This window comes from Bufo gargarizans, chromosome 3 (genome assembly GCF_014858855.1).
Source record: "Bufo gargarizans isolate SCDJY-AF-19 chromosome 3, ASM1485885v1, whole genome shotgun sequence".
Taxonomy (NCBI): domain Eukaryota; kingdom Metazoa; phylum Chordata; class Amphibia; order Anura; family Bufonidae; genus Bufo; species Bufo gargarizans.
Window position 1 is genome coordinate 195,312,005 of NC_058082.1, and position 25,591 is coordinate 195,337,595.

Here is a 25,591-nt window from a genome sequence, read left to right on the forward strand (position 1 = left end):
ATATATTTGACATTACTTGATATGACTTAATGGATTTGCTTGTTTACTTTTATTCATTTTGGGCTAAAAATCATTTTTTCACTTGGTCTTTATTAAAAATTTTCAGCAGTTTTTGCTATACATGAGGCTAAAAATTAGTCTACTTGCAGACTATCCCTCCTGAGTTCTGTCAGCTGACGACTGATATGAACTCTTATCTCTGATCTCCTGATTTAATAAACACTCATTTAAAGGGGTTGTCTGGGTTCACAGCTTAACACTTTCGTCCCCCATTAAGCACCACTAAGTTGAGCTCCGATGCTCTCCCTTGCCCTGCGCAGTATATCACAGTGCAAGGGTTTTTTCTTAAGATCCGGTGACATACCAGGCTATGCTAGGCAGAAGCTTCTGCCTAGCAGTGAGCCCGGTGACGTCACCGGCTCTAATGGGCTGTCTTTCGCACTGCCCTAGCCAGTAAAACAGGCCAGGGCAGCACTAAACACCACCCATTAGTGCCGGTGTTGTCACCGGGATCACTGCTAGGCTGAAACCTCTGCCTAGTAGTGTAATAAGGTAAACAAACAGCCCTCGCCCTGTGTGATGCAGCACAGGGCAAGGGGGAGCATCGGAGTATAAATGCTCAACTCAGAAGGGCTGAATGGGGGAAGTAGGGGTTATGTCCGAGTTCAGCTCTGAACCTGGACAACTACTTTAAGCCATATTCTTTTCAATTAGATAAAGAGTTTATTTGACTGTAAACTTGACTGTATAATGCCAGTTTATCAGGTCAGGAGATCAGAGATAAAGCTTCACATGAGTCGTTAGCTGATGGAACTCAAGAGGGTTAGTCTGCAAGTAGACTGATTGTTAACATCATGTATCACAAAAGTTGCTGCAAATGTTTAATGAAGACCTATTGAATAATTATTTTTAGCTCAAACTGAATAAAATGCAATCATAGAAAAAAATTGCCCTGAAGGTGTCCATAGCTTTGAATGTAATTAAAGTAGTTGTCCCCAAAAAACTATATCCTATATATGTGTGCTTGTGGAGGTCATAGAGGAAGCTCTTGCAGTTATCCCCACTTTTGTAGCCAGAAAATCTCCAAAAGAGCAAATCTTGTAATAAAGGACCTTTGATGAACCTTTTAATTCAGATCAATATTTTCTGAATGGGTTTATGAACAATCTGCAAACAAAAAATATTTATTCAAATTTGATGGCATAAAGACTGATATGATGAGTGTCACTTTCATGATGATGATGATGATGGTAATAGTGGTTATTATGATGATGGGGGTTTGTACTCGTATTTTTTTTAGAATGTTAACCACTTCAGCAAGCATATGGATATATATCAATTAGCAACCCAACTGTTTGATATCATATTCTGCTTGTGCCTTTTAGAGGCAAAGTTCTCGTGTTCAGGAGACAATAACTATATGACCTAAAAAGGATTATGTGTTGACAGTTGTAGAAGAAATCAAAATATGCAACATAAAGAAATCAATTGTATTGTACTTGGACAAGTAAAAGAACTCAGGTGTGATGTTTAAAAGTGTCAAAAACTGTTACAATCAAAGGCTTAAATGATTGCTTTGAGATTTCTGTGTCTTTATAACTTTGCACTTTATATTTGGACATGTCATTGATGTTAATGTTTGTTGTATTTGACATACGGTTATGCTCACAAGAAAGGTCCTTTGTTGATGGTTTTTGATATTTAGATGTTACTTTTTTGTTTGTTGTATTTGACATGAGGTTATGTTCACTAGAAAAGTCCCTTGTTGATGGTATTTGATATTTTGATGTTACTCTTTTGTCTATTGCATCTGACATGAGGTTATGTCCACTAGGAAGGTCCTTTATCGATGATTTTTCATATTTAGATGTTACTTTTTTGTTGGTTGTATCTGACATGAGGTTATGACCACTAGAAAGGTCCTTTATCGATGATATTTCATATTTAGGTGTAACTTTTTTGTTGGTTGTATTTGACATGAGGTTATGTTCACTAGAAAAGTCTATTGTTGATGGTATTTGATATTTAAATGCTACCTTTTTGTCTATTGTAGCTGACATGAGGTTATGTCCACTAGGAAAGTCCTTTATCGATGATTTTTCATATTTAGATGTTACTTTTTTGTTGGTTGTATCTGACATGAGGTTATGTTCACTAGAAAGGTCCTTTATCGATGATATTTCATATTTAGATGTTATTTTGTTGGTTGTATTTGACATGAGGTTATGATCACTAGAAAGATCCTTCATTGATGTTATTTGATATTTAGGTGTTACTCTTTTGTCAATCTTATAGTTGCCCGCTTTTGAATCAATCATTGACTCAGTGGAAGATATTGGATCTAGCCTCATCTCTTCCTGACACAAGAAATCTTTCACGTCCTTTAATTCGGTGTTTTCACAGGTTGCAGATAATGGGTCACTAATATTTTCCATTTGTGTATTATCATGCTTCATCACATGTAACATGTCCTCTAAACTGCCCCCTTCTGTGAAATGATGTGGAACCTCCAATATGTCATTATTTTTCTCCTTTGAAGCACATGTCATAGTATCCTGTGTGCTGGAGAGGTCTCTTCCTAATTGAGTTATGGAGTATTCTTTTCCATCTGCTGCACATTGTTTTTCATTTAGATAACCCAAAGACACTTTATTGGCCCTTGTTTCCTGTAGACCCCCTGTATCTGTATGTGATTTAGCTTTCAAGTTGTCTTTGTCTCTTTCTATACAATGTTTTATTGGTGTTTTATCATATCTTGATAGTTTCTTTGTAGTATTCTTTGCTTCTTTAACATTCAAATTGTTTTGATGAACATCTACAGTTGTAGCCAAAGCCATGTGACATAGAACAATTGGTTCTGTGCTGCAAGTTGCTGTCTCTGTAAGAACTGAAGGAATCAGTTCTGGGGTCTGATCTGGTACATACATCTGACAAAGATTGCCGTATTTGTTTTTTTGTTGATTGGGTGCCTTGTTACTGCTTATGAGGTTTTTCATTGCAGGACACAGAGGACTGTTTATGGCTTCTTCTCTGCTCATGAGACCAGTTTGACGTAAACAAATATATGGGGAATCCAGAGCAACTTCTTCTTTATGGATGGCAAAGTTAAGTAATGTGTGTCCTTCGACTATCTGGCCACCAAGATCAACCTTTATTAGCTCATTTTTCTTTTCCATCATACAGATGTTCTTTAGTTCAGTATCTTCCGACTTCATAGTGCATATGTTATTACTATTATTTGAAACTTTGTGCTCTTTATCAATGCAGTCATTCAGAGCAATTTCTTCTTTATGGATGGCAAAGTTAAATAATTTGTGTCCTTCACCTATCTGGCCACCAAGATCAAACTTTATTAGCTCATTTTTCTTTTCCATCATACAGATGTTCTTTAGTTCAGTATCTTCCGACTTCACAGTGCATACGTCATTACTATTATTTGAAACGTTGTGCTCTTTATCAATGTAGTCATTCTGCTGTTTACTTTTATTCTCATTTAAAACAACTTTGTTAGACCTATAGATCTGGACATCATTAAGTTCAATATTTTTAGTATTGTTATTAGGTATACCTTCATTTAAAATGTGATCTATAACATTATTGCTAGTTTCCACCTTCTGGCTGTTGTTCTGCTCATTTGTTATTGTGCTTAAACGTATAACATCATTACTTCTATCATTCGGCTGGTTGTTGTGCAGACTGTCCATACAGTCTTGTTTACCTAGATCCAAGTTTTTTGAGGATGGTCCGCTTTTGTCCCACAACTGAACATCAGCTACCGGTTCCATTTCTACATTACTAAGAACTTTTATTGCATCTAAACAATTGCTAATGGCTGACTTTGTGCCAGACACGTTTTCCATTTGTATTTCATCATTAGTATATAAGCTTTCTATTCCATCTTCTCTAATCCATCCATTTGTTTGTCTTTTTTCTGAATAGTTGCTTTTCTGTTCGTTTTCATCTGTTAAATTTTCTTTATTGTCCTTCTGTGTAGCACTAATGCTATCTTGATTCACACTTATATTTTTCATTATTGTAGTGGGTTTAGTGCATTGCCTCTCTTCACATATTACATCATAATCCTTTTTATCATTTCTACATGTGTGTTTCTGTGAATCCATATTCCTGGAATTTAGGATTAATGTCTTTGGACCATATACTTTCATAGTTATGCTCTTAGCCTGGATGGATGGAATAATCTGTTCCTTTAGAGCTGCACATTCTGGTTTTGGACGTTCAATACACGTTGTAGTCATTGTGGTGATATGTAATACCAGAGCCTCTGCTTCTCTAATACATTTAGCACTTGAAGAGTCTTTCACAATACGTTCCTTAGGAGGCAGTGAAGACTCTGCTCCTTTTACAGAGTGGATTGTACAGTTTTGTTCAAATTTCTCTTTTAGGGCAGAAATAATTGTGCTTTTGTTGAGTATTTTGGGCACATTATTTTTTATATTTGCTGACTTTATTTTACTTTCTTTTTCTTCCGCAACAGTAAATTTTGTCAAAATGGCTATTACTCTGCCTTTCCCATTGCTTTTATTCCACTGATTTCTTTCATTATGAAAGTGTAGGTCATTCCTTGCTTTTTCATCCTTAATTAGTTTTAATCTCGATGGGTCTAATTTTTTTACAGTATTGCCTTTGGAAATTCTACTTGTACAACGATTTTCCTTAAAAGTTAATTTGCCTACTTCCTTTGGCCTCTTCTTTGGAGGTTCATGGTTTGGATTTAAAAACTTGGACTGTAAGAGCTGAAATCTGGAAGGTCTTAAGACATTTTTGCCGTTATTGTGTTCCTGCTTATTGTGTTGTGGTTTGTCTCTCTGAAGCTTAGGAGTCTTTTCATTTTTCGTTAATGTTGTGTCATCAGAATCATTCAAATTACTGATGTACTCCAGTAGACTACTGAGAACAGCCTGTTCACCTGGGTTCCCAATTTTATTGGCCTTTTTCTTCAGAAGGATCAGATCTACTGATATCCTACCACCATGGGTTTTTATGATGCTGTGTAAAAGAAAATGAATTGACTTTATAATCATTATATTTAACATCAGTACTATACTCACTGTATAAATCTGCTTTACTTTGTAGAATAGCATACATTAGATGCAGCATGTTATAACATAAGGAATGGTTTTCTATTAGTCACATCAGCATTTATAGATGTAATTACAATAATGGTTAATTTGGATGATAACTCTGGAGTGATAGGTATTATTAAATGTCTATATACCACTTATAGATGAATAGATAGATGATAATAGATAGATAGGGGGCATGGCTAGAGGGGAAGCAGAGGAAGCGGCTGCTTTGGAGCAGAAGGGGCCCACTGAGGAGAAGGACTAAAAGAGTTTGTTGTTAGAGCCCCCTCAACAGTATTTCTAAATGACATTGTATAGAGCAGGGATCACCAACCTCCGGCACTCCAGCTGTTCTGAAAATACAACTCCCAGAATCCTTCTTTCACTTCTGGGAGTTACAAGAACAGCCAAGAAAGCGTGCATAATGAGAGTTGTAGTTTCACAGATTGCTGATCCCAAGTATAGAGAGACACTGTGGGAAATAGACTGAGCGGCTGCCAGGCCTCGTCTGGGAATGCAATCTTGACTAGCAAAGAGTAGTGGGGGTTGTGAACAATTGTCTGGGGTGGGGACCACATTAAAAAAATTTGGGGTCCAGTCATTTCTAGTTATGCCACTGAGAGATAGATGATAGATAGATACTCTTCAACTGGATCAACACAGCCTTGTGGTAGCAAGGGTGTACCTCCTTAGCATATATATCAACAAAAAGAGAACCGGTACAAGATATTACCCAATAAAATGAAATTTTATTATGACATAAAAACATACAGACATAGATGTAGAGACCATACAGCGTGCCTCAAGAGACAGTCCACAATAAGTCCACCATTAGCAGATATTTACTCGTTTGATTCCCTCAATCACAGTGAGGGTGTTGTTGGATAAGAGGTCTAGATCATCATATAATATTCAAAAAGCTGTGTCTAGCCATAAAACCACAACTACCTCAGCTGTGAGGCGAATCTAGCATAAATGAATATCGGGTCTAAATAACATCCATATATTCTGGTCCTTACCATCCACACAATTTAGTATATCATAAGCCTGCCATAAAGAGTGTGTCGGACCGATCTGAGTTTCTCACTTACCCGATATTCAGTGGTGTACGTGTGGGCTGTTTCTATCTGGCGTACTCCTCGACGTACGTTTCGCTAATGCTTCATCAGGAGGATTGTGTGGATGGTAAGGACCAGAATATATGGATGTTATTTAGACCCGATATTCATTTATGCTAGATTCGCCTCACAGCTGAGGTAGTTGTGGTTTTATGGCTAGACACAGCTTTTTGAATATTATATGATGATCTAGACCTCTTATCCAACAACACCCTCACTGTGATTGAGGGAATCAAACGAGTAAATATCTGCTAATGGTGGACTTATTGTGGACTGTCTCTTGAGGCACGCTGTACGGTCTCTACATCTATGTCTGTATGTTTTTATGTCATAATAAAATTTCATTTTATTGGGTAATATCTTGTACCGGTTCTCTTTTTGTTGATATAGATAGATAGATAGTCAGATAGATTAGATAGTCTCCAATAGGAAATGTGAAATGTTTAAACATTCAAAGTTTTACTCATCTCTATTAAACTGGAGATATTAAATATGGTTGCAATGAATTTTCTTCATCTGGGATATTTTTTCATATATGATTGTGTTTGGCATTCTTCCTATGAACATTACATAAAGTTTTGTGCATCTTAATTAATATCAAAATAGAAGATGAACATTAATTAAACAAACATGCATAAAATGAAGCAAGCATTGATCAAATCTACAAGCATACATGCATGACAAATGATTCCATGCAAATTGGATTACGCCTGATATCTCAAGGGCATTCCTATATATTTGCAGATTGTGCAGTGGTGTCTAGAAGTGCCTATGTAGAGCTATAAGATGTTCTCTCTACCATTGGTGTAGAGCAATACATTCTCAAGTCATTTGTGATATCACATGTATTTTTATACGCTATTGAACTGCAGACTATATACCGTATTCCATTGTAGAATCAAGGCAATCAGTATTATTCCAAGTTGAGATCTTATTTTTAGTGTCTTTGCTTAATTAGTTTTCAATTGCAGCAAACCTTTTTGTATTATCCCATCAACATAGCTGTATAGTGGTTTGTGTTTTTTTTCTGTGATGAATTGTAGTTTTTATTAGCAGCATTTTTCGTTGCATGTCATTTTTTTATTAAAAAGGTTTTTCTGGTTTGGAATATTGATAGTCTCTCCTCCCAATAGGCCCTCAATATCAGATAGATTAAGGTCTGACGTTTGGCTCCCACATTGATTAGCTGTTTGAAGGGGTCCAGCACTTTATTGTTTACCTGCACAGCGGCAGTTCAGTGTATTGCAGCGCCATCCCGTTCACTTAGATGGGACAAATATTTTACAGTATCTTTTTAGCTCCATTAGGGGGCTTGAGGCTGTAATTTCTGATCCCTGCATTGCAGAAGGAGAGCGACTGCGTGTTACAATTGTGCTGCTGATACTGCCTTGTGGTTACAATGCGCAGTTCTAGGATCCCAATAGTGGATACATCCATCACCGGCTGTGAAAGGGTCAAATATTTTTTCACAGACATAGCTGACTCTTCACGTTATGTAACCATTGCAGACAATGAAGGCGCAGCTATGTTGATGCCATATAACCATGCCAAGATTGTCTGCCATGGTGGTGTGATTTAAGGTCATTATCCAACATTGTGGGGGTAATAAGTGTTACAAGTTATAAGTGGAATAATTCTATTTTTCTACAAAGCACACATTAAATGGATTTAGGTAATTTTTTTCTCGATGCAGACCTTAAAGTGTATAAGGATATAAAAACATTTTTGTCTAACAGATAGGCGTTGTTTTTAAATATAAAATAAAAAAGTCACCTCTTTAATCTCGCAGTGCTCCAGCAATGCTAATTGAATGGTCCTCGCCAGTCTCTGTATACTTGTGTGCAGCTTATCATGTGCTAACTACTTGACTGCTGCAGTCAGTCACTGGTCTCAACAGTTTAGTGCTGTACATACAGACAAGACTACTGAGACCAGTGACTGCTGGCAGCAGTCTTATGGTTACATGGCAGATGATCAACATGTACTATCAGATCACCTTGGCTGACGCTGCAGGTTTTAAAGCAGTGAATATTGTTTTTAAATTTCCTTTTAAGCATTATGCCCAGGACAACTATTTTAAGCTGGTGGTTTAATGCATTTTTAAGGACCAACTTGAGGTTCTCAGGCCCTGAACACTTTGGAGGATATTGATCAAGACCAGCGCATTCTGTTATCCCCTGCCCTGCCGGAGAATACAGCTATTTTAGGAGGAAGCTCGGGCCTCGTTATAAATTAGGCGCATCCTCCGGCAGTCCATGCTCCTAAACAGAAATCTACGACAGCTCTGAGCGGTTGTAGATTTCTGGGTTCATTTGTCTCAGAAAACTGGTGTAAATGAAGATACATTTTTCATGGCTGTGGGCTACGTCCCCTTCTTGCCCTTGCCACGTTTCTGAAAATTGGCGAAGGTGGCGTAAACACCGGGAGAAGTGACAATATTAAAAAAAAGTTGTAGTTAAAAAGTCGCAAATACATAGTTTGCGACTTTTTAACTCCACTTTTCAAGTGCATGGGAAACAATAAATCCCCTTTACATTTTTTTTTTTAAAGTTGCCTTTATGATCCCCCAAGAACCATGGCCTGAGAATGACTTTACCCTCTGGTTTGTTTGTAAGTTTAGGCAGCTCAGAAAGATTTTCATCACAGTTAGAAAGGATGTTTGATGCCAGCAAATAAGCATAAGGCCTCTTGCACACAATGTATGGCTTTTTTTGTATTTTGCGGTCCGCAAAAAATACGGATGACGTCCGTGTGCATTCCGTTTTTTGCAAAACGGAACAGCTGGCCCCTGATTCGTTATGCGGACAATAATAGGACATAACGGGGAAAAAAACTTTGTGTGCAAGTGGCCTAAGGGTCCATTTACACGTCCATAGTGCAATACACCCGGCCAGCACCCCCATAGAAATGCCTATTCTTGTCTGCAATTGCGGACTGGAAGATCGTCGGCGCACTCCGGAAATGCGGATGCGGAGAGCAATTTGCGGAGCGGATGCGGACCCATTATTACAGACGTGTGAATGGAGCCTAAGAGTCTTTGTGTTTTGGTGATGCCTTTATAAAGATGATGACTGTTACATCACCACACTAATTTTCAAATACAGGTTGAACTGAATCTACTCCTATGCACAGGGTGCACAGTAGACCATAAATGTCCACTCTTCACCCTGTCTTCAACAATGCAAAGTTTTAAAGGATAAATACACTAGAAATGTATCTCAGCAGATGATGTTGGTGAGAATTTGTGATATACATGTATTACTTAACTAATGCAGAATGGTTTGTAAAGGGCTCAAGGTCCTATGGAGCTTGTCAGAAACTTCCGATAATACAAATTTTAGACATTTTGAACAAAGATTTGTCCCAAAAGTCAAAAGAAGGATAAAATGCATAATTACTGAAGTTGTTAAAATTGACTCGAGCAGGTGGCAATTTGGTGATATGTTTGTAAGATAATCACAAATTGTACTAAACATTTATTTTGCCTTTACAAAGTTCTTGTTGGCTCATATATGTCAGTGGCTAACTAACTGCATGCTTAAAATGTCTCTTTCACCCACACAACACAACAGAAATAACAGAAAAAAATCATAGTTTATTCACAAACATATAAAGCAATAGTGGAAAATCTCCCAGAAACATCAAGGTCAGTCCTATTTAAGGGTATATTCACACATTGCAGAAATGTCTGCACCTGAAAATCAGTTACATTAGCCACCATGGATTTGCAGGTGACAAATCTGCAGTGTTGCACAGTAGAAGAGAAATCATGCCGTTAGGAGTTTCTGCCCCAGAATCCTCACTTAACTTGACATTGATGTGAATTTTAAATGCAGAGGCTGAAATCTGCAGGAAATCCGCATCGTTCCACAATAAAATCCACAGAAACATATGCACAATTTGGTGCGGATTTCTCTGCAGAGGATTTCAGCCAAAACCACTGCTGACAATCTGCAGCAGAACGACCACATGGAAAACCGCCTTTAATCTTAAAGGGGTTGTTCTGGCAGTCAGGATGTGAATTTTTGAGAATCCCATTAAGATGAATGAGACCGTAACAAATGTTTGCATCAAATCTGCTGTGTATGAATTCACCCTTATTTGTATTTTACATATATGTGCACCTGAATGCAGATCAGCCCCCTGCCAGGGGGATTATATATGCATTATTCCATCCGCCAACATCAGAAGATGATTGCATAGTTTGTGCATACTCAACAAGTGTTTATATAATGAGCTCATACAATTATGCATCCATACATGTGCATCTGTGATTTCATATATTTAGTTTAGAATAGGAAACATGTGGATGTGGCAGTTTTCATTATGCACAGACACACATTCTACTGGGCTGTCTGCAGAAAGCAGTTACAGACCTGATATTTTATATCTGGCATTTGCAGAAATTGTAGACACTGGGCTGTACAGTTACAGTTATGTAATATTTTTATTTGTGCTACAACTTTTACTGTACAAATCCATCTCCAGGAAGGAGACGGTTTTTCAACTTTTCTGAGAGGTCAAGCTGCATGCTGTTCATAAAAGTCTATGGAGAGGGAAGGGGGAGAAGGGAAAGTAGCTGCTATGATGTCTGCCACTTAGGCACACATAGAGGAGATTCTGTTCCCTCATGTCTCTGTACAACATGCTCACTACACAGTGGACGGAGTTGTGTAGTGCCAGAGCTATCTGATATTGATGACATATCCAAAGGATTCATCCTAATTTTAGCTCTGTTCACATCTGTGTCTTGTCTTCCTCTAATAACAGAAGCTGCAATGCAATCTGGGATTCCGCGTATGACAGTTACTACAGTTAGTACCAACGTTCGACAGATCCAATTTACTTTTAATGGGCGCCAGTCAGTTTCTTTCAAGGTTATTATGACAGAAAAATAGCACTGCACATTATTTTCAGCAGAACAGAGACCCCAGCGCAAATGTGAATAACACTGTATATGTCATATGTGTAACTAATCTCACATGAATTCAAAGATTGAAGAATAAATAAGCTTACCCAGGCTAATTGATAAAATCATTTACTAAGTAAGAATAAATATATTAAAGACAAGACAAATATCTCATATACATAGTAAAAAATAATAATAATCCCTCTAACCTATGTTCAAATGAATGAGCAAGCTCCAGTTGCCACGCTACAAAGTAGCACATGACTGATGCCCGAGGTTAAACTTGATGCATAGTGACAAAGAGCTTTAAGCTCCAGGAGACATCATGTGGAGAAGGATGTCTGTCACTTCACCATGTGCTACGTTGGTAGAGTGGTTGACTGAAGCTTGCTCATTGGTTTTAACATGTTACATTAATTTGTACTATGTATGTGAGCTCTTTGTCTGTCTTATCTTTAATATATTTAAACTCACTTAGTAAATATTTTTATCACTTAGGCTGTATAAACCTATTTATTCTTAAATCTTTGAATTCATGTTATAACATAAATGAAGTATGGTACGTAAACAGGGAATTTCTGGCAATTTAAAACTACTTCTATTCAAATCTTATGCAAAGTTATATGCAACTATATGAGACATGCTATTTTTTTTATTGACAACGGAAAAAAAACTAGTAATAAGTATGTCATGTAGAAATGTATTTGTGCCAGAGGTTCCTAGCCATTGTAAATTTTCTTAGATCTAGTATTTTAGGGCCCACTGGAAGTGCAAGAAAACTAAAAGCAACTTTGTGCGCAATCCTTGATTCATAAGCATGCAAAAACTATGCATCAAGTCTTCTGCAAATCATATTCTAAGTTCTGTCTTCTGAAGTTATATAATAGCACATGCAACATGTATATTTCTCCACATGCATACAGTTCCGTAGTTGGTTCTCTCCTTATTTATAACTGAGGTAGGATGACTGATGCAATTGACCAAAACAATATGAATATAAGAATTACATATACAAAATTTTTTTTAAAAATTCAAATACCCACAAGTGCACACTAAAATACTGCTAATTTACACTTCTTTCAGCATTAATAAATTAAAAATAGCAGTTTTACTTTTCCTTTGAAGAGACTTGATGGAGCTTCTCGCCCAAATACATGAGCCTTTCTTTTAGTTCAAGTTCCTGGTATAGACCCTTTGGTACATTGTTTATACCATACAGCAACCCAAACAGACACCCAGCAATAGATCCGGTAGCAGCACTTTCTCCTGCAACAAAAAGGTAATATTCTATAAAATATTGATAAGAGAGATAGATAGATAGATAGATAGATAGATAGATATAGTGCAAGCATGAAATGTGGGATCAAGATAGGAGATCACAAAATTCAACTTGGCACTAGAAACTACATACACACATAAAAATGTGAATATATTTTTACCTCTACCATGGGCAGATCGTTTTTAAATGGTCCTCATTAAAAGTTATAAAATTTTTAATGGTTTAGAAAACTCACTCAAATATTAGGGGTACAGATAGGGCGATCTGTCACAAAGACCGGGATCGTAGAATGGTGTGTTGTCTTCCTGGCGCTCGAGTTCGACACATCGCGGATTGGGTTCACAGATTACTGGAATGGTCTGGAGAAGATCCAGCGGTCATGGTCCATGTCGGAACCAATGTAAAAAAGTTAGAGGTAGGTGGAGCGTCCTTAAAAATGATTTTAGGGATTTAGGTCAAAGGTAGTATTTTATGAAATACTACTGGTACCACGAGCCACACAAGAAAGGCAGCGGGAGATTAGGGAGGTTAACAAGTGGCTCAAGAACTGGTGTAGGAAGGAGGGGTTTGGGTTCCTGGAGAACTGGGCTGACTTCTCTGTTGGCTACAGGCTCTATCATAGGAATGGGCTGCACCTCAATGGGGAAGGGGCAGCTGTGTTGGGGGAGAAGATGGCTAGAAGGTTGGAGGAGTGTTTAAACTAGGGACTGGGGGGGAGGGTAATTATGTTATACGATGGGAATATAGTTCTGATAGAAACCTGGGGTAAGGTAATGGGACAGGGGGAGAAATGGAAGGAGGGACTAGAACAGCTCAGAAGCAAAAGTGTAGGATACAAAATATACATAAACCTCTTGTATGCATACTATGTATGCATACTATGTATGCATACTAATGCCAGAAGCCTAAATAATAAAACTGGGGAACTAGAATTAGTGATGTGTGAGGAGGACTATGACATAGTGGGAATAACTGAGACATGGCTGGATGATAGCTATGACTGGGCAGGTAATGTACAAGCTTACAGTCTGTTTAGAAAGGATCGCCAAAACCGGAGAGGGGGAGGGGTCTGGCTTTATGTAAAGTCCTGTCTAAAGCACACACTCTGGGAAGATATAAGTGAGGGACATGAACATGTGGAGTCACTGTGGGTAGAAATACATGGAGGCAAAAACAATAATAAAATACCAATAGGAGTTTATTATAAACCACCTCATATACCAGAGTCCACCGAAAATCTGCTACCAAACGAGATAGACGAGGCGGCAAATCATAATGAGGTGGTTATTATGGGGGACTTCAACTAACCAGATATAGACTGGGAAACTAAAACTTGTATATCTCATAAAGGAAACAGGTTCTTGGCAATAACCAAAGACAATTACCTTTCCCATCTGGTTCAGGACCCAACTAGAGGGACCGACATACTGGACTTAGTATTAACCAACAGATGTCCAGGTCAGGGGACAGCTGGGAAATACTGACCATAAAGTAATAACCTTCCAATTATCATTCTAAAGAGTGTTTCTTCAGGGAGGAACAAAAATACCAAACTTCAAAAAAGCTAAATTTAGCCAACTAAGAGAGGCCATAGGCCTAACTAACTGGGAAAAAGTCCTTAAAAATAAAATACAGCCACAAAATGGAATATTTTTAAAAGCATCCTAAAATCTAATTGTGAGAGGTACATACCTTATGTAAATAAAAGGTTAAGGAACAAAAAAAAACAATGTGGATAAATATAACTGTAAAGAAAGCAATAAATGACAAAAAGAAAGCATTTAAATCACTAAAACAGGAGGGTAGCGAGGAAGCACTAAAATGTTTTTCAATTATATAAATGGTAAAAAGTATAAATCTGAAGGTGTCGGCCCTCTACAGAGTAATGAGGGGGGAGTTGTAAAGAGCGATGAGGAGAAAGCAAAGCTATTAAATATTTTTTCTCCACTGTATTCACTGAAGAAAATAAACTGTCAGATGAAATGCAGAATGTAAAAGTTAATTCCCCATTAAAAGTGCCCTGTCTGACCCAGGAAGAAGTACAGTGGCGTCTTAAAAAGATTAAAATAGACAAATCGCCAGGACCAGATGGCATACACCCCATACCCTAAGAGATTTAAGTAATGTCATAGCCAGACCTTTATTTCTGATATTTAATGACTCTATACTGACAGGGAGTGTTCCACAGGTTTGGCGCATAGCAAATGTAGTGCCAATATTCAAAAAGGGTCCAAAAACAGAGCCCGGAAACTATAGGCCAGTAAGTTTAACATCTGTCGTGGGTAAACTGTTTGCATTGCAATACCGGATCCGTTTTTCCGGTGTCCTCAGGCAAAACGGATCTGTTTTTTTCTTTCTCATTTTTAAAGGTCTGCGCATGCGCAGACTGGAAGGCTGGATCCGGCATTCCGGTATTTTGAATGCCAGATCCGGCACTAATACATTCCTATGGAAAAAAAATGCTGGATCCGGCATTCAGGCAAGTCTTCAGTTTTTTTCGCCCGAGATAAAACCGTAGCATGCTACGGTTTTCTCTTTTGCCTGATCAGTCAAAATGACTGAACTGAAGACATTCTGATGCATCCTGAACGGATTGCTCTCCATTCAGAATGCATGGGGATATGCCTGATCAGTTATTTTCCGGTATAGAGCCCCTGTGAAGGAACTCTATGCCGGAAAAGAAAAACACTAATGTGAAAGTAGCCTTAGAGATACTATCTTAGAGTACCTCAATGAAAATAAGCAAATAACGCCATATCAGCATGGTTTTATGAGGGATCGGTCATGTCAAACTAATTTAATCAGTTTCTATGAGGAGGTAAGTTCTAGACTTGACAGAGGCGAATCAATGGATGTCATATATCTGGACTTCTCTAAAGCATCTCACACTGTACCGCATAAAAGGTTAGTATAATAAATGAGAATGCTTGGACTGGGTAAGTAACTGGCTCAGTGATAGAAAACAGAGGGTGATTATCAACGGTACACACTCTGATTGGGTCACTGTCACTAGTGGAGTACCTCAGGGGTCATTATTTGGCCCTATTCTCTTCAATACATTTATTAATGATCTTGTAGAAGGTATGCACAGTAAAATAAAAAAAATTGCAGATGACACTAAACTGTGTAACGTAATTGACACAGAAGAGGACAGTATACTGCTACAGATGGATCTGGATATATTGGAGGCTTGGGCAGATAAGGTTTAACTCTGACAAATGTAAGGTTATGCACATGGGAAGGAATAATGCAAGTCACTCGTACATACTAAATGTTAAAACACTGGGAAACACTGACATGGAAAAAGACCTAGGAATTTTAGTGAACAGCAAACTAAGCTGTAGAAACCAGTGTCAGGCAGCTGCCCAGAACTGTACACAGTACTCCATGTGTGGTCTGACTAGTGATTTGTAAAGTGGCAGGACTGTGTTCTTATCACGGGCATCTATGCCCCTTTTGATGCACCCGTGATAAGAACACAGTCCTGCCACTTTACAAATCACTAGTCAGACCACACATGGAGTACTGTGTACAGTTCTGGGCTCCTGTGAACAAGGCAGACATAGCAGAGCTGCAGAGGGTTCAGAGGAGGGCAACTTAAGAAATAACTGGAATGGGGCAACTACACTACCCCGAAAGATTATCAACATTAGGGTTATTCATAATTTTTTTTAAAAAAAACGACTGAGGGGAGATCTAATTACTATGTATAAATATATCAGGGGACAGTACAGAGATCTCTCCCATCATCTATCCCCAGGACTGTGACTGTGACAAGGGGACATCCTCTGCATCTGGAGGAAAGAAGGTTTGTACACAAATATAGAAGAGGATTCTTTACGGTAAGAGCAGTGAGACTGTGGAACTCTCTGCCTGAGGAGGTGGTGATGGTGAGTTCACTAAAAGAGTTCAAGAAGGGCCTGGATGTATTTCTGGAGTGTAATAATATTACAGGCTATAGCTACTAGAGAGGGGTCGTTGATCCTGGGAGTTATTCTAATTGCCTGATTGGAGTCGGGAAGGAACTTTTTCCTCTTAAGTGGGGAAAATTGGCTTCTACCTCACATTATTTATTTATTTTTTTGCCTTCCTCTGGATCAGCTTGCAGGATAACAGGCCGAACTGGATGAACAAATGTCTTTTTTCGGCCTTGTATACTAAGTTACTATGTTACTTGCCAATAGCACGATTAGTCAAAAGAGAGATTGTATACAAAGATCGTCATTTGCTCTGAAGGACCTTATTACATAACAACCCATTGATTTAAAGGGAATGTATCATCCGAAAAAAAACTATTGTGTAAATTAGAGTTTTATTTATTCATTCATTTCAAGTCATTTTCTATAAAATGTATATATAATTGATTTATAATATATAATATATTTAAATAATATAAAGTAATTCATGTACATTTAATTTATATAGAAAAATTTTCTTTAAAATATAATCCTGAATATTGTAGTTTCCACACTGGCCCCTGAGACTTTCAATAAGGTGACACTTGCTGTTCTATAGGGGTCACCTTTCCACAGTCATCTCATTATCATCACAGACAGGATTACAGTGAATAAAAACACTCTCCCAATGAGTCATCTCCAGACACCAGTTTCCTATGGTCCATGTGGCTCCTGTAAAGTATATATGTGAATGCTGTCCACAGAGCAGAGAAGCAACTCATGTACAATTTATTTATTTTTTTAAGATAACAGAACATAAAAATTTTAATTAAATTTAATTAAAATTAAAATATCTGCCTTGTGAAAATTGGTTGCAGCTTTCCCGAGAAAAAAAATACTCGGGAAATACTTTGGTCTGAAGCCTGTATTGCAGGGGATCTAGTCTGTGGTATGTATCAAGGGGTGTGGTCTTGAATCTGTAGTACGGTGGTGCCTCATCTGTGGTCTGTATTAAATGGATATCCACAAGCCTTAAATGCCCAATAGGTGTGTCCCTATCTCAAGAACGAGACCCCTGTGCACACTGCAGTGAATTGAAGGGTGACCGCACATGTGCAGAGTAAAAGGGTAAAGGTTTTGTGCCAAATAATAATTTTTATTCAAGGGATACAGTATATATTTTTTGTGCTACTAGGGGCCAGCGATGCAAGCTTTCTTTACTGCATTCACGGGATGAGGAACAAGGATGCGAGCTTCATCCTTGTTCTTATGACAACGGTGGGGCAGGGACGACCTGGCCGCGCACACCTCCACAGCGTGGCCGGCGTCCTCCATTCCCCAGGAGACAGGAGGCAGGGAAACTGAGCGCTGATGGCGCTCATCTACAATAGACCTGGAGGGACGGGTCATGTGACACTGGCCACGTCACATGACTCTATTACCTCCGGTACAGGCAGCCTGCTGGCCACAGGTTGCCTGTTATTGGGTCTGTTTTACCTACCTGCTGCGTTTGTGTTCTCTGCATTTTCTGACCTCGGCTTTCATTTCTGACCTCGCTTCTGTTTTAACCCCGGTTTTTGTCTTGACCTACTGACTATTTGACCTCGGCTTGTTGTTTTACTCTCCTATTGTTTATTGCTTGTGTACTGACATCCTCTCCTGGTATTGACCTCGGCTTGCTTCATCTTGCTTTTGTGTTTTGTGTGTCCTGTTGCTTGTCTGTATTCCTCCCCTTCCCTACTCTGCACTTACCCAGGTTAGGGACTGTCGTCCAGTTGTGCACCTTTACCTAGGACAGATCGTGCAAGTAGGAAGGGAGAGAGGCGTGGGTGGCAGTCAGGCGTGCACGCTTCCCTACCCCCCTGTGACATTTTGCCTTTAGATATATAAAGCTTACATTCCTTTCTAATCATTTATATGTACAGTAGTCGGTGATATATACTATGATTTTCAGAAATAGTGACTTACCTCCATGGAACATGGCTCGACTGCAGAGCTCTTTCCAATCCCCACCAGCTCCTAATAGAGCATCATATGCAATCATTGGTGCATCATGTCCTCTTCTTCCTCCACGGCCCTCTGAACTCCATTTCTTATATGTCTATATATTAAATGTCAGTACATGTTAAATTCCTCAACTTGCCTGGAATACTAACTCTTTATGATATAAATATTCTTTGCAATGCAATCTGAAAGCACCATGTTATAGAACAGGATAAACAAACACATTGATATATAGTTTTGTGGGAAAAGATTCAGTAAAACCTGTAGTTTGTACATGTATACAATATCTTTGCTTTTTTCACTTTCTGTGGTACAGGGAGAAGGTGTTATCAGTGACTGACTGCTATCTCTTATACAAACAATGCTATCAGTCACTGATAACACCTCCCTCCTGTACCAACAGTTGTTAGAAAAAGCAAAGATATAAATGTAAAAATTAAAGGTTTTACTGAATCTTTTCCCACAAATATTTAGCAATCTGCTCGGGGGACTGGGAACTTAAAGTGGCCCTGGAAAAAATACTAAAAGTGGCCCCCTTTTGTAGTTGGGTCCAAATTAATGGAAGGCAGGGCCAGCAATACCATATTGTGGCACATTTTACCACTCCAACAGAGCCAACTACCACAGTCCATCATAAAATACTGCCCCAAAAATTATTTCCACTGGCCGGCTGTGAGGAGGGCCCAGGCGGCCCCCTGAGCATTAGCCAGCTGGGAATATACCATGTAAGGTCTATGGCCAACCCCTGACCTGCTCAGCTTTTCCTGCTCTATAACATGGTTTGAGTTGCATTTTGTGGTGACAGGTCCTCTGCCCATTTTAACACAACTGGTGACCGTTAATAAATCATCATGAAATGAACTTCCTATTTCAAAGTATTAGATAAGGCCTCATGCACACGGACGTTTTTTTTCACGGTCCGCAAAACGGGGTTCCGTTGGTCCGTGATCCGTGACCGTTTTTCCGTCCGTGGGTCTTCCTTGATTTTTGGAGGATCCACGGACATGAAAAAAAAGTCATTTTGGTGTCCGCCTGGCCGTGCGGAGCCAAACGGATCCGTCCTGAATTACAATGCAAGTCAATGGGGACGGATCCGTTTGATGTTGACACAATATGGTGCCATTTCAAACGGATCCGTCCCCATTGACTTTCAATGTAAAGTCTGGAGTTCTGTTATACCATCGGATTGGAGTTTTCTCCAATCCGATGGTATATTTTAACTTGTAGCGTCCCCATCACCATGGGAACGCCTCTATGTTAGAATATACTGTCGGATATGAGCTACATCGTGAAACTCATTTCCGACAGTATATTCTAACACAGAGGCGTTCCCATGGTGATGGAGACGCTTCAGGTTAGAATATACAAAAAAACTGTGTACATGACTGTCCCCTGCTGCCTGGCAGGTGCTGTCAGGCAGCAGGGGGCAGACCCCCCCCCCCCCTGTTTTTAACTCATTGGTGGCCAGTGGGCCCCCCCTCCCCTGTTGTTAACTCGTTGGTGGCCAGTGTGCGCACCCCCCTCCCTCCCTCCCTCTATTGTTTTAATACATTGGGGCCAGTGTGCGCGCGCCCCCCCAACCCCCCCTCCCTCCCTCTATTGTTTGAATACATTGGGGCCAGTGTGCGCGCGCCCCCCCAACCCCCCCTCCCTCTATTGTTTTAATACATTGGGGCCAGTGTGCGCGCGCCCCCCCAACCCCCCCCCCCCCTCCCTCCCTCTATTGTAATCATCATCGGTGGCAGCGGAGTGGAAGATTTTCATACTTACCTGGCTGCTGGCTGCTGCGATCTCTGTGTCCGGCCGGGAGCTCCTCCTACTGGTAAGTGACAGGTCTGTGCGGCGCATTGCTGTCACTTACCAGTAGGAGGAGCTCCCGGCCGGACGCAGACATCGCAGCAGCCAGCAGCCAGGTAAGTATGAAAATCTTCCACTCCGCTGCCACCGATGATGATTACAATAGAGGGAGGGAGGGGGGGGGGGGGGTTGGGGGGGCGCGCGCACACTGGCCCCAATGTATTCAAACAATAGAGGGAGGGAGGGGGGGCTGGGGGGGCGCGCGCACACTGGCCCCAATGTATTCAAACAATAAAGGGAGGGAGGGGGGGTTGGGGGGGCGCGCGCACACTGGCCCCAATGTATTAAAACAATAGAGGGAGGGAGGGAGGGGGGTGCACACACTGGCCACCAACGAGTTAACAACAGGGGGGGGGGGCCGCACAATGATATTCAAACTGGGGAGGGGGGGGGGGGGTCTGCCCCCTGCTGCCTGGCAGCCCTGATCTCTTACAGGGGGATATGATGGGGTTAATTGTACTATCATATCCCCCTGTAAGAGATCGGGTGCTGCCAGGCAGCAGGGGGCAGTCTTGTACAAAGTTTGCAGTGTATTCTAACTAGAAGCGTCCCCATCACCATGGGAACGCTTCTGTGTTAGAATATACTGTCGGAAATGAGTTTTCACGAAGTGAAAACTTAGATCAGAAAAAGCTTTTATGCAGACGGATCTTCAGATCCGTCTGTATGAAAGCAACCTACGGCCACGGATCACGGACACGGATGCCAATCTTGTGTGCATCCGTGTTCTTTCACGGACCCATTGACTTGAATGGGCCCGTGAACCGTTGGCCGTGAAAAAAATAGGACAGGTCATATTTTTTTCACGGCCAGGAAACACGGCTCACGGATGCGGCTGCCAAACGGTGCATTTTCCGATTTTTCCACGGACCCATTGAAAGTCAATGGGTCCGCAAAAAAAAACGGAAAACGGCACAACGGCCACGGATGCACACAACGGTCGTGTGCATGAGGCCTAATTCCCATAACGTTGTTGGAAATATATATGCTGCTCCTCACTGCAGTCAAGCTAGTGGAGGATCGAAGGTTTTGGATCCCTATCTGGAATACCCTTTCATAAAACGATTACAAAATTAACAGCCATACCTTGTCTCTCTCATCAGCATCATACTTATCAGGAAAATTGGGCTTGTTCATATTTTCTTCTTCTAGTTCTCTTTCTTCCAGATAAAATTGCCATTTAGCTTCAAAGTAGAACCAATGCTCTTGGTATTCTATATACAATCAAATCCATCAATGTGGGTCAATAGGCAAGAATAATTTTTAAGTATATACAAACAATATGTTTTATGCTTCAGAATATTATGAAGGACAGGGGTGTAAAACTTCTGTACTATATTAGACCAACTGAATTATCATGGATTGCCTAATATTCTTATATAGTGGTATATCAGATACTGGTTCAATTAATAAGGAAACCAGAAAGGCTGACATGTAGGCCATCAGCACACCTTAACACAACAGTCAGTCTCCTTTTCTATTTACAGTTGTTGTAGGTCCTGTAATTTTATCTGTATTCTAAAAGTCATATGAAATAGTAATATATATATATATATATATATATATATATATATATATATCAAGCATTATATAAACAAAAGGGTTAATCTATCAGTCAAGACACTAAAAATATAGTCAATAAATATAGTTCGATATGTAATCAGCAGCACTTATACTATTTCTTACAGCTTGACAACATTGATACCAGTCAGCTTATCTGCAACCTGAATTTGTTTAGGGTATGTTCTGTGGTGTGATTTAATTTACAGACCTGGGCTGGGGTCTGAATATGTGTTGCTATAGACGCTAGAAATGGTTGGAAAAGCAAGGAGCTAAAGTTATTTCTGCAGTAAACTCTGCAGTCATCAGGAAAAGTCATCATGGCAGTCTGGGCTGAATGGAGAACAGAAAGAAAAGAACGTCTACAATGAGTAACAGGATTTGACTGTACTGTAACCATTTATATGGTCTGCAGAGCTCTTGTGCAGAACTAGTATATATTTTTATATATACTGTGTATATATATATATATATATATATATATACAGTACAGACCAAAAGTTTGGACCCACCTTCTCATTCAAAGAGGTTTCTTTATTTTCATGACTATGAAAATTTTAGATTCACACTGAAGGCATCAAAACTATGAATTAACACATATGAAATTATATACATAACAAAAAACTGTGAAACAACTGAAAATATGTCATATTCTAGGTTCTTCAAAGTAGCCACCTTTTGCTTTGATTACTGCTTTTCACACTCTTGGCATTCTCTTGATGAGCTTCAAGAGGGAATCACCTGAAATGGTTTTCACTTCACAGGTGTGCCCTGTCAGGTTTAATAACTGGGGTTTCTTGCCTAATAAATAGGGTTGGGACCATCAGTTGGGTTGTGGAGAAGTCAGGTGGATACACAGCTGATAGTCCTACTGAATAGACTGTTAGGATTTGTATTATGGCAAGAAAAAAGCAGCTAAGTAAAGCAAAATGAGTGGCCATCATTACTTTAAGAAATGAAGGTCAGTCAGTCCGAAAAATTGGGAAAATTTTGAAAGTGTCCCCAAGTGCAGTCACAAAAACCATGAAGCGCTACAAAGAAACTGGCTCACATGCGGACCGCCCCAGGAAAGGAAGACCAAGAGTCACCTCTGCTGTGGAGGATAAGTTCATCCGAGTCACCAGCCTCAGAGATCGCAGGTTAACAGCAGCTCAGATTAGAGACCAGGTCAATGCCACAGTAGAGTTCTAGCAGCAGACACATCTCTAGAACAACTGTTAAGAGGAGACTGTGTGAATCAGGCCTTAATGGTAGAATATCTGCTAGGAAACCACTGCTAAGGACAGGCAACAAGCAGAAGAGATTTGTTTGGGCTAAAGAACACAAGGAATGGACATTAGACCAGTGGAAATCTGTGCTTTCGTCTGATGAGTCCAAATTTGAGATCTTTGGTTCCAACCACCGTGTCTTTGTGCGACGCAGAAAAGGTGAACGGATGGACTCTACATGCCTGGTTCCCACCGTGAAGCATGGAGGAGGAGGTGTGATGGTGTGGGGGTGCTTTACTGGTGATACTGTTGGGGATTTATTCAAAATTGAAGGCATACTGAACCAGCATGGCTACCACAGCATCTTGGAGCGGCATGCTATTCCATCCAGTTTGCGTTTAGTTGGACCATCACTTACTTTTCAAGTTGACCCCAAACACACCGGCTGTGTAAGGGCTATTTGACCATGAAGGAGAGTGATGGGGTGGTGCGCCAGATGACCTGGCCTCCACAGTCACTGGACCTGAACCCAATCAAGATGGTTTGGGGTGAGCTGGACCGCAGAGTGAAGGCAAAAGGGCCAACAAGTGCTAAGCATCTCTGGGAACTCCCTCAAGACTGTTGGAAGACCATTTCAGGTGACTACCTCTTGAAGCTCATCAAGAGAATGCCAAGAGTGTGCAAAGCAGTAATTAAAGCAAAAGGTGGCTACTTTGAAGAACCTAGAATATGACATATGTTCAGTTGTTTCACACTTTTTTGTTATGTATATAATTCCACATGTGTTAATTCATAGTTTTGATGCCTCCAGTGTGAATCTACAATTTTCATAGTCATGAAAATAAAGAAAACTCTTTGAATGAGAAGGTGTGTCCAAACTTTTGGTCTGTACTGTATATATATATATGTCATAGGATCAGTTTATGGTAGTGTTATGCAATACCTTACCACAGTACCTATTTGCATTAACAAGCCATTTATTTCCATGAACACCTTCTCAAATATGATGGTAACTGAATTACCCTTCATATGCTGCTAGATGTGACTATACTGCTAACTCTACCTATGCTGCTCAATCTGCATATGTTGCCTCAAACTCTAGAGATCGTATTCTGTTTATCCTGCACCCTTACAATTCTCCCAACCATGCAATAAATCTCGCCACGCTACCTCTAAATTGTCATGCCTTATTCATGTAATCTCAATAGGAATGAGACCTGTTTTTTCAGGGTGATGCCAATCAAGGACCACTTATGGTCAGACTAAATGCTACCATCCATATTCATGGCACAGTTTAATTTATGTCAAATGCAATTTCAGGCAATTAGTCAATAAACACAGCAGAACTATGATGTTTAAATATCCACTTTATAACCATCAGAAGTTTCGGTCCCTCCAAACCTTCTTCAATGGTATATCTTGTGCCTCCATGTGAAACTACATGTTAGCCTGGACTGTCCACATAGCATTTGAGCTTCATGGTTTGGGTTTCCTTGCAATCACTATTGAAGCAGTGGAAATACATTATCTGCGGCGATATGTTCAGTATATGGACTGGAAGATATCCTGGCCCATGCGCTCAACATAGCCATGGGGCTCTTTACCAAAAGAGTGACCTTTTGGTATGTGCTAGTACACTCATTTTCATTTATAGTAAACCTATTATTCTTATTATTCTTAAATATCAATAAAAAAATATTCCCCATGTTAGGTAACTTTTGTAACATGGGGTCTTTGTATAACATATGGCACTATATGCCCTACAAACGCATATGCCTGGGCTTTACATTCAGCACATATGCCTATATTCAATGCATATGCTTATATCTTACCTGCCATATGACGAATGGTTTTCTTACAGTATTCTTCAGCCATTGGAATGACCTTAAGCATATCTCTTCCCCATTGAGCCAAAGGCTTTCCTTGTATTGCATAAGAAGCAAACAAAGCACTGCAGAGCGAACCCAGAAATCCTGCATGTTTGAATACATAAATGAATCACTAAGTACTGAGATATATGATGCGACAGAGAAAAAATAAAGGTATACATAGCTATAGGTACATAAATATAATCTATTTATTCATCTGTCTAGGTTGAACCAGTATGATTAGGAATATACACTAATGTAGCTTTGAATTTATCACTGACACTTGACACTATGCCAATGAGACATTAGGAGATGGGCACTCAGGTATGTGACTACTTGATGTCTTAGATCTTAGGGATGTGGTTGGTGTTATGCCCAGAACATGTTCTGTGGAGCTATGCCAAGCATGAAAATGGAACAGTGGAATTGACCCTAGCAATGGATCAGTCAGCACATAATATTCTCTAAACTACATTAGAAAATATAAAAAATACTTTTGTGGCGTATATCTGGTGCAGATTCTGTTGCACGCCATGGTGCGGCAGAATCTGTGACTACAAGTGGTCCAGGCGTCTAACAGAGATCGCCTTGACGCTTGGCAGACGGGCTCGGATAGTTTTGTACAAAACGATTTGCCAAGTATCTCGCACTTATAGTGTAGCACTTGTTATTATTATGCAATTTTGTACTTTATATTGCAGTTAATTGTCGCATTGCATGTTTTTTGTCTTTCTATGTTGTTCCCTGCTATAGCAATGCGCTCCTGCGGTTTGGTATGTGCTGACTGACCCCCTTTTTTAGGTTCTTC

General features: G+C 39.7%; 1 protein-coding gene across 2 annotated transcripts in view; it reads right to left on the bottom strand.

Moving 5' to 3' along the window:
- Positions 1-505: 505 nt before the first annotated feature.
- The window catches only part of ADPRHL1 (ADP-ribosylhydrolase like 1), a 68,688-nt gene continuing 43,602 nt past the window's right edge, over positions 506-25,591 (bottom strand). The window contains exons 4-8 of one of the 2 annotated variants that reach the window (XM_044286430.1): positions 24,748-24,888; positions 21,234-21,361; positions 18,255-18,387; positions 12,224-12,377; positions 506-5,007 (exon numbers count right to left, since the gene is read on the bottom strand). In XM_044286430.1, coding sequence (XP_044142365.1) covers positions 1,518-5,007; positions 12,224-12,377; positions 18,255-18,387; positions 21,234-21,361; positions 24,748-24,888 — 4,046 coding nt within the window. In that variant the 3' untranslated portion in view covers positions 506-1,517. Of the gene's footprint in view, positions 5,008-9,777; positions 12,378-18,254; positions 18,388-21,233; positions 21,362-24,747; positions 24,889-25,591 lie in introns of those variants that run through there. The other variant, XM_044286431.1, reaches the window with a different exon arrangement.